Below are 10654 nucleotides of genomic sequence, written 5' to 3'. Positions count from 1 at the left end.
GTACTTCTACACATCAGGTGCATAGGATTTACAGAAACTCATTACCACAATACATGATGGTGGCCAGAATCTTTTAAAAAAGAAAGATAGACCCATGGAAGATGTACCTTATTAATGGCTATTAGTCACGACAAGCCACACAAAACCTCCATGATTAGAGGCAGTTTACCTTTAATTCACAAATGTGGTGGGGGTGGTGGTGGTGGAAGGGTAGATGGCTCTGTTGCACCACACCTTGCCTGTGAGCCTCTCATGTCACACAACTGGCTTCCTGCTTGGAGAGGGGAAAGCTGGATTTTAATACTGAATTTTTATGTGTAAAATTTGGCCACCTCATGAGAAGAGAAGAATCTTTGGAAAAGACCCTGGTGTTGGGAAAGATTGAGGGCACTAGGAGAAGGGGACGACAGAGGACGAGATGGTTGGACAGTGTTCTCGAAGCTACGAACATGAGTTTGACCAAACTGCGGGAGGCAGTGGAAGACAGGAGTGCCTGGCGTGCTATGGTCCATGGGGTCACGAAGAGTCGGACACGACTAAACGACTAAACAACAAAGGCTAGCAGCAGCTACGAGTCATGATGGCTATGTTCTACTTTCACTTTTGGGGGCGGTATGCCTCTGATTAACCATTACTGGGGGGAACTCTGTTGCACTCATGGCCTGCTTGCGGGCTTCCTATCTGGTTGACCACTTTGAGAATAGGATGCTGTATTAGATGGACCTTTGTTCTGATCCAGCACGACGGTTCTCAAATCCATATATAAAATGAATTTCAAAAGCACCTTCCAAGAGAGCCACTGAACTGAAGAAAGAAAGACACTCCTCATTACAGAGGTGGGGTTTCTCGCCAGTTTTTATTGAACCAATAAAATTCCTACTGATAACAATGAAAGAAATTTCAGCAAGTATAAACGCTATACAGTTTTTAAACAAACCCCATTGTTCCGTACCTATAAATAGAATTTTTCAAAACCTCATAAAAAGTGCAGATTTTATGAATTGCTGTTAACAGGTTAATAATATGCACACACAAATTCCTTTATTGAAAAATATGGTGTGTTTTTTTTCTTTTTGTCTCAGCTCGCTAAAAATTTCCTTCCGCATCTGTTCAGATACAATTCAAGTTGCGTTAACTAAAAGCTTAACAGAAAGAAAAAGAGTCACACAAACAGATCCAGTTGGATAGGCTTGTCCAATAACCACGTATGTCAGAAAAATGCCAGCTGAACTCTGGGTTCTGTCCGCAAGAAGTTCTAAATCGACACGGCCGCAGCAAGAGACACACACGCGGTGCAACTCTAGACCTGTCTACTCATAGCTAAGTCCCCAGTGAGCTCAGTGGGGATAACTCCCATGTTGGGTATGGGTTTGCACCCTGAGGGTGTGGGCAGTGTCTAGGGTTCACCCAAGCGCTCCAGCTATTCCTGGAGTTAAGTATTTCTGGGGTGTAGGAAATGCTTTGTTGCTCCAGAGGAGCTTTATCCTGCACTTGTCCTGAGATAACAGAGGAAAAGTTCTCCTGGACATATACGCTGTTAGCCTCTTCTCACCCCACCACCCTACAGTCCCGTTAAACTCCTTGTCGCCAAGATGGCACAGCCCAGCCGTAGGCAACCAATAGCCGCTTGAGTTGCATACACTCTTAAGGAAAGAGCGTATTTGTTTTAGCCAGCTTCTCTGCACAAGGAAAGCTCTCACAAACATGTCGGGTCCGTTGCTGCCGCCCTTGGAGTTTCTGACCTACTCCTTCTCCCTCCCGGGATAGTCTTTGGCTAACTGCATCCCTTGACGGCAAGGGAAATGGGCCTGGCACCTTCTTGTGGAGCTCAGCCTTGGTTAGGACTGCCTTGTTGGCCCATCTAGTTTCAGACCTCTATGGTGGTTCTTCCTGGGTGATCACGGGGGGCCATCGCCTCCATTCACAAAGACTTTTCCATTCCCCCATAACACATCCACTCAAGAGCTAGCACTTGACTCACTTAGTTTCGAAACAACCTTTCCCCTCGTGGCATTCAGCATGGTGCAAAATGACCTTGTTTCCCCAGGTATGTTTGGGGGGCGGGGGGAGAGTCACTATTTGAAACTTACAAAAAACGTGATCTTGCCTCTACAGCAAGGTCTGTTCAGCATGGACAGTCCTAAGTGGCTATGGATTTTACCGAGTCAGTTACTTTACAAAAGGGAAAAGAAATAAACTGAAAAAGCTTAAGTCTATATAAAACACATCACCCTTCTCTCCCCACTCCCGCAGTACACACGTACAAAATTCATACATGTAGACGTAAAAATAAAAAAAAAGCTGTGCGAATCCTAAATTGCATCATCAATAAGCTTATTCTACGTACAGCCATAATGTAGAACGAACAAACTGAAAATGGGCAACCTTGAAGGATTGGACTATCCCACTTCGGTTAGCCCTACATTTCACAAACTTTTTTTTTTTAAAAAAAAGAAATTACAGTAACAAAGTCAAGGACCACAAAGGCCTATCACAGCTTCTAGAAAGACACTACATTTAAAAGGAGGGTGGGGGTGTCAAAAAAAGAAAAGAAAAAAGAAGCCGAAATAATTAAAGTAACATCAATACTGATTATTTTGCAGAGACCAGGTAAGACATTCACAGCATGCTACATATAGGACTTCTAACTAAGAAAAGAAAAGGTCAATTCGCTTGGCTACCCTGCATTTGTTCAGGTACCATTTTGGTTTTTACCCTAGAGAACCCCATGCATGGACTAAAGGATTATGTAAACCAGGGGGTGGCCAGCTTACGAGTCTCTATAGTCTGGAGGCATTAACTGGGAGCCAGAACACTCAGTACCACTGCCACTGAACAAAATATTTTAAGATGGCCCATGTGTGCCGAGATGGTCATTCAGGCTGCCGATGGAATGTGCAAGCAACAAGTCCAAGAGAATCTATGCAGAATGCTAGGTGGACACTCAATTGCTTTGCTGCCGTCTAAGCGAAACTACAGAGAAACATCTGACCCCCAAGTTGATCAGAATTTATTTGATAGGGCTACCAAGGGGGGGGGAGTAGGAAAAGGTGCTTTGGGGGCTGGATCCTACCCTTGTATGGTTGGCTGGTCAGCCCATAGCTTTGGTATCTCAGTCTTCTGTATGTACCCTCAGTTAAATTGAGTACCTCTTTAAACAGAGCTCCTTTCTACTGTGAGCTCAGAAGCGAGAATTAAGGGGAAAGGAGGGGAGAGGTCTGGCATTTCAGACAAAATAGCGTGGAGCAGGATACCGATATAGCTGAGGTTTCTACTGCCTCTGCAAGTTTTATTCATTTATTTCCCAAGCTCCACAATAATTTAAAAGGCAAGGTCTCCTGGATGTTGCCTGGGGGCATAGGAGGCTGCTGAACTGCTGCAGCTAAGCAGATCATTCCTTTGGATGGGAGGCTGTTGGGGAGCAGAATAAAAAGCAGAATAAAATAACTAAAAAGAATTTTAGGTAAGTACATATGCCTTCCTCTGGATCCCCATTTGTGACCAAATTTATACAGAGGGTCATTATTTAAGAAAATGAAGGCCTCAATTTGGAAAGTGTTTATTTCAGAGAAGCCATAGGGGAGGCGTTTCAAGACGGCTGTTATTTTCAGGTGGGACTCAAATCACAGGCTGGCAAATTCATGAAGTTTATCGAGAGCTCTTGTCCAACAAACCCGCTTCCCAAAAGGATCAGATTTTTATTTTTATTTTTTTGCAATAACTGAAGGGGCAGAGAAATGCACTGGTAAGCATGGGATAACTCTTGCTGTGACACAATAGTCATCTAACTTCCCTGCAGACAAATCAGAATGAATGCTCAACAAACAGGCGTCCTGGAAGCGCCTTAAGGGTTGTGGAGCTTGTGCCTAAAGCAAGCATACAAAAAAACCCCCACGTCCACTTGTGGTTTTCCTTGCTTTGTAACAAACATCTGTGTCTGGTGTCTGGCACCCTCTTCATTTAGTCCTGCCACTCCAATTACAGAGGGAAATCCACACCCCAATTCTGATTTCTATTATTCCCGTCTCATAAGATGTGCACCTTTTGACCATGCTCCACCTTTTGAAGCATAGACCTGAGAGCATACAAATCTAGAAGAGGTTTGTGGGGGAAATGTGAAACTTTTAAAATTTATTTGGCGCTGTAGAAAGCAGAGCCCAAAATACCACAGATCCAACACAAACAGCAGCATTCTGACAGAAACCTCCATTAAAAATGGCCCATGCCGTTCAGCTAATGTTTGTGTTGAAATCTCTCTTCGTATGATGGGACTCTGTGCCCCTTTTATAATGCAGGCCCAATCTTCTGTTTTATTTGTGCAAAGAACGCTTCGCTTACTAGCAAAAGAAGCACTCTTTTAAAATGTCGGCAGTTTTGCAAAAAGGGATATCAAAAAAACCGAATGGTTCTTTTGAGGGGGGTGGGGGCAAGAAGGTTCAAAGCCAGTTGGAATTTCATCCTCTTAACTAAGATGGGCCAGTTCTGGAAGGCCAGTTTAAGCAAGCAAATTTCCAATAGTATGTTACCCGAGGCAATCTTAATCGGCTACGAGTGATCGCCAAAGAAGACGACCCAAAGTACCATACTCATTTGACAAATCTGGTCAGGAGGTTTGTACATGCCTTCCTCAATGGAGGGAGTGTTAAGTGTGTACCCCATCATGGTTTAAGGGATTTCACACACTAGCTGGGCAGTCTACAAATAGCCCTGCTGCATCTCTCCAATGCCCATCTAGTCCAGCATCCTATTCACACAGTGGCACCAGCTACTTAGCAATGACCGACTGAAGCAGGCTCAGTTGAGAAGGGTGGATTGGCACTAGCAGCCAAGAAAGGTATCATTCAACCGCCTTCCAACAACATTAAGACACAGATGAACAGCTGCACCCCAGTGCAGGGCATGAGATTTGGGGAGGGCGGAGTTCTAATGACCTACCAGACCCTCAAATCAGCCTTGGGCAAAATTCCAAGTAGCAACCATGCTATGTGTGTCGGCGCTTGCAGAGGGAAGGCCGAATATGCAGGGAACCTAGAAACCTGTTTGGTTAACGTCAAATCACAGAACATTTGGTTTTGAGCCTGGCGGCTACTGCAAATCAGAGGCCCTCTGCACACCAAACGCCAAACTATTTAAGCAAGCCAGTCCTGTGAATTGATTAGGGCATCTGAACACAGTGGGACTTACTTCAGAGTAAACATAACCTGGAACTGGGCAGTAATGACCTGATCCCCTGCCCATGACCAATATGCCTTTATTTATTTATTTATTTATTTATTTATTTGTTTATTTGTTTGTTTATTTATGCATGCATTGTTTCTTTACTGGGGCTAGAATCTGGAATTTCCACACACATACCTATTTCCTGCATCTGAACTTGCAGGCTCATGTTTGAAACTTCTGTCTCTCTCTCTCTACAAAGTATGTGCAATTCCACCTATGGGTGCCCATCTGTCTCCCACCCCAAATAAATGTGATGCAGTTTTCCTTTTCCCCCCCACCAAAAAAAGGAGGGGTGGGGAGAGGCCTTGACACAAGATCTTGAAGCAGCCATATTTTATTTTTGCAACCACAACCACAAAAATACCAGAGGGGCCTTTTAATGCGCTAAGTGGCAGCCTGAGTCCCACCTCCCACCGCCCTCACTTTGGGGATTTCTATCCTGCCATATAATCCACAGAGCCTGCTGGGGGGACTCCCTTGCCGCTGAGTTCTGCTGCTACCAATGGCTGCAGCCTATGACACTCTTTTGCCCCTTGGTTGATGACTAGGACAGATTTTGGCCCAAGGGTGCCAGTTGCTGTCACGTAATCCAAAGCCATACTAGAAAAAGCAAAACGAAAATGGAAAACAACCCCCCAACTATGCCTACACTACGAAAGAAATGATATACATTTTTGACATCCATGAAGTTTGACGATTCATTCACATGTGCTATTTTATAAAAAAATAGATTTTGCACATTTTAAATTTGGCACATCTGTGAGCTTAAGGGGTATATATCAAGCAAAGAAGTACAATCATATTCACTTGGATGCCTACTCTGAACGTCAGCATTTAAAAACACACAAACCACACACATGTACATGTACACACACACACACAACCCCATCACATTTGAGTATATAAAGCTATGCACCAGATCATGACCACATAAAATGTCTACTCTGAATCAAACATCATCACCTTGAAACATTTTGTTAACATTCAAGTTTGCCATTCTATTTCTAAGGAAAAAACACAAACTGGTTTTCAAAACAGCAGGTCCCAACCTTGGATACCACATGTAGGTCTGAAATCATGTGAAATCAAGTTTACGCTCCTGTTAATGGATTCACTTTATATATATTTCACAAAAAGGGGTGGGGAGAGAGAGAGAGAGAGAGAAACAAACAGTCTTATTGATTTAAAATCTAATTGCCTCTCACTGAGATGACGATTTAGTTTGAAAAATAAAAAAAAGTCTACAAGAAAAGGCACTAATGCTTCTGCAATTGGAACACCAGCCTCCCTGTTAAGAAGAAAAGCCACGACTGCTCTGAAGAAAACATTTAAGCTCTTACAGTTACATACAAAGTCTGTTTATGTCTCTACCTCTAAATGTGAAGACAGATGTTATATCTGAAGAGCCGTGGGGCCAGAGGGCTCAGTCCTTCCCCTGCCGATTTCCCTGCATCCATGCCCTGCCTGGCTTTTCTCTGCAACCTGCAAACGAGTGCATGGAACAACAGCAAAGGGAGGAAGGAAGGAAGGAAGGAAGGAAGGAAGGAAGGAAGGAAGGAAGGAAGGAAGGAAGGAAGGAAGGAAGGAAGGGGGTGCAGGGGGAGCCTTTCTTTCCACTGGCAGAAGTTGCTCCTTCCCCCTCCCACAATCACCAGGGAGGTGTTTGGTGGAGACCTGTCAGCACCTCGCTGCAATTCAAATCCAGTCAGGGTTAAGCGTCTTAAAAGTCCCAGGGAGTCTCCAAGGGAGCCCTCAAACTCTTCCACCGAAATCAACCCGGCTTTGGACAGGACATAACCTCTAGGTGTCAGGGCAGTGCACTTCCAGCTTCTGCAATGGCGTCAGGCCAAACACAACCCATAAAGGTAAGTTGCAGGCAGAGTTTGCACAGCCCATCCCCTTTGCAGACCGCAGATGCAGGTGGCTGAATGCGCTTGTTAAATCCAACACCATCCTTCAAAATGCTTAACTTTGGCTGGATTTTGCTTCGGCTTTTTAAAACACACACACACACACACCCCTCCCGGTTTCTCACATGCACAGACAGAGCAGTGAGCTACCATTCATCCTCGGCAGCAATGCGTCGCTCATTCAATAACTTGTCATCAATGTAGTCCTTTCCTTCCAAGGACATATAGACACACTACTGACTCCAACAGGTTTCAACAGTTTCCTGGGAAGCTGAACTAGTTTGGGAAGTGTGTGTGTGTGGGGGGGGGGGGAGTGTCTTTCAAGAGAAACCCCTCAGCACTATTTCCAAACTGCAATTCCCAGACTTCTTTAGGAGGAGCAACACATGCAACCAATATGAATCTGTAGTGTCAATATCGTCTGGGAGAGAGTTTCTATGTCAAAACAGCCTGCGATTCCAAGCGCAGAAGGTTACGTCTCTTCAAAGCAACAAACAATTTTTTCAGCAGCCAAGGTGTGTGTGTGTGTGTGTGTGTGTTTGTTGCAGGACAATCACACAACGTCACAGCCATTATCCGGACGGGGGAAGAGAGAAGGATCAAGATTTTTTTTAAATAAAATAAAAATAAAATAAACCCAACAAAATAACCACATCCAAACTTCAGTTCCTCTACCCCCTCTTTTTTTACTTTCCAAAATTGCTCTCATGAAAGAAACCATGGCGGAAGTCTTCAATGTACAAGCTTATTCTATATAGCTTTCTACAGCCTACTGGAATGAAGGTCCATCTCATTCATTTCCAATGTGTATAAAAGCAGGCAAAAATAAATATTAAGGGGGACACAAAATCTCACATCAATCTTGATTCAGCAGAAGTTAGTCACAACTGAGTCTTGTAAAAATTAAAGAGAGAGGAAAAGACGGGGGCTTATATCGCTTTATAGACTACCCAAAAGGCTTGAGGGCAAGTTAAGGTTCCTTTCCTGGATCCCAAATACTGGCAATGAGACACAAAGGGGTGATCTCCAAGCCCTGCTGGGCCTAAGCAGTGTTGATTTCAAGGGGACTCAGTTGAGACTAGCTTTTCCTGAAGCAAGCCAGTCACGTGAAAGTCTCTGTCTTGTCTTTCTGGCCTCTCTCTAGGCACTTCACTGGATCATTAATGCAAGAAGGTAAAGCTCTAAAAACCAAGACATTTGTGCCCTGAAGGGGAAAAGTAATCAGCGTAGTCAAGCAATGCAAGGGCAGGACTCTCTTGGCTGCTCACTTCTCTTTCCCAACAATGGCATCTGCCAACCTGCCCAGCACTGCTCTGGCACCTCCTCCATTCATTTCTATGGAGCTTGCATGGGGTCTCCCCCACTAAAAGGAAGGTGTAGAAGGGCTTGGGGACATCCAATCAAACAAACGCTTTGGTGCTCGAGTAGGAGCCGATTGTTCGCAGCAAACGCTACCAAAGTTTGGGAAGGAGAAGCCATTTTTCACCGCAGCCATGTTGAACGGGACATTTCAGCAGCGACTTCATATCAAGGAAAGGCTCGCTCTTCTGCTCAATATTGCACTTCTTTTGTTCACTCATGTCGACATACAGAAACATGATTCTTAGCTTGAAAATATTGCAGAGCGTTCTGAAGTTCAGGGGGAAATATTTGACGGGAATCCATTTCCCCAAAGCTTAAGCTGAACACTGATATAATTACCCTTGAATTAAAAAGTGGGGTGGGGTGGGGATGACAGTGGAGCAAAAAGAGTCTGCAACTCAGGGGCAAAGCACATTCTTTGTGTGTAGAAGGGTCCCAGGTGCAGGCTCCGAGACTTTGAGTTAAAGGTTAGGGACGATCTTGACCCAAGACCTCAAGGAATCACTGCTGGTCAGAACAGACAAGTCTGACTCGGTAAAAGACAGTGTCGTACAAGCAAAGCTTTCAGGGGAGGGGGAATCAAGCTAAGCGACTAAGACATGCTCTGCATGCGAAAGGTCCTGGGTTCAATCCCTGCCATCTCCAGTTAAAACCATCTCAAGTAAGAGGGCTGGGAAAGACTTCTCCCCACCACTTTGGAGGACCAGAACAGACAGACCAGTGGCCTGATTTCAGCACAAGGCAGCTCTTTATAGTTTTAAGAGAATGTGCTCCTGCAGATTGCTTTTTTGTTTCTTTGATCAGACAGCATGTGCGTGTGCATGTGCTGGATTTGCACGCATCACATTACCACCAGATCAATGAACCAGTTAAGGACGAACCTGGGATTCAAAACTTTTTTTAAAAAAACTCTTAAAGTCAAACTTCTACAAGTTCAGATATCCCAAGTTAAACTGGATTTCTGGCTGGGCAGTAAGTACCATTCAAGCATCATTAGGGTCAGCAGAAAGAGTGATTGTAGGCAACACAGAATAATGCAATCCCTGAACTGATTATGTACAGTTGAAATGGATATGGTAGAAAACCCTCTTCATTCAGAAAAAAAAAGCATTTGAATGCTGTGTCTCAGTAGCATGCTGCAGAATTCGCAGCAGTTCTTTTCACATTAAAAAAAAGGCAGACAATAGTTTCATCAGCTTTCACACAGCCTCCAAACTACTGCCAAAATACTAAAATTCTAAGAATAAGCCAGTTGAGCACTTCAGTTTAAACACAGCACATACTGGATTCAGGAAAGCTGCATTAATATTCTAGAAAGAACTAAAAGGAGAAAATAAAAATAAAACCCTCCGCTCTGGATTCCATTTGCAGGGAAAAGTGGGTAGAAACAGAACCTCAGAAGATGCACCAACAAGTGTTTTTCTTCTGAGTGCGAGAAGAAATAGCAAAGGAATCAAATATAACAAACCATTTTTAGGGTTTGCGACCAATACTCCAACTGGAAACAACTTAAGAAGTAGTGTTCCTCAGTGCTATTTTTGCTATCGTTAGTAATGTTAAGCATCAAGAAAACAGGGGGGAGGGGAGAATATATAGATCATTGCACGTTAACCACCGCTAGGAAGGCGGCTTCAGCTTTTGACACTAAAGAATCCAATAACCTGATGCTACACCACAGGCAGGTCTTTCTGCACATCTGTTTGGAAGCTTTCTTCACCCGCTTGCAACGGCGCTTCAGGTCAAGTGGCGCGTAATGGCACGAAGGGCGTAAAGAAGCTCCGCCTGCATGCGCGCCTCCATCAGGAGAAGGTTCACATGGACCTGCAGGAAAGATTCAAACCAAAAATGATGATGCCATCTTTTAAAAATAGTACACCACGAGGTCGACCGAAGGGCATTTAGATTTCTTTCAGCTTTATCGTTCCCATGTTGAGATTGCGATAAAAGGGTTTGCCACTCGTCGGACTGCAGCATCCAGGGGAGACTTGCAGGTGTGAACAAGCCATCGCAGAGACGATCTTTTGTACTACTTTGTCATGCAGGGGGAGGGAGGGGCGGAGGGATCAGTAGTCAACAGAATCCAGTGTGTTCATTTATTATTATTATTTTTTTTTAAGAACACCCTCCAATGCCCCAGGTGTTTCATAGTAGTGTGATGTGGA

At 44.2% G+C, this 10654-nt stretch overlaps 1 protein-coding gene across 2 annotated transcripts in view; it reads right to left on the bottom strand.

Moving 5' to 3' along the window:
* Positions 1 to 1040: 1040 nt before the first annotated feature.
* SESN3 (sestrin 3) overlaps positions 1041 to 10654 on the bottom strand; it is a 66922-nt gene continuing 57308 nt past the window's right edge. For both annotated transcript variants that reach the window (XM_035114391.2, XM_060273871.1), the window contains exon 10: positions 1041 to 10313. In XM_035114391.2, the coding sequence (XP_034970282.1) occupies positions 10227 to 10313 (87 nt within the window). In that variant the 3' untranslated portion in view covers positions 1041 to 10226. The remainder of the gene's footprint in view (positions 10314 to 10654) is intronic.

This window comes from Zootoca vivipara, chromosome 4, assembly GCF_963506605.1.
Source record: "Zootoca vivipara chromosome 4, rZooViv1.1, whole genome shotgun sequence".
NCBI classification, from domain to species: domain Eukaryota; kingdom Metazoa; phylum Chordata; class Lepidosauria; order Squamata; family Lacertidae; genus Zootoca; species Zootoca vivipara.
Note: the sequence above shows the minus strand (reverse complement) of the source record. Positions and strands in the feature narration are given on the sequence as shown.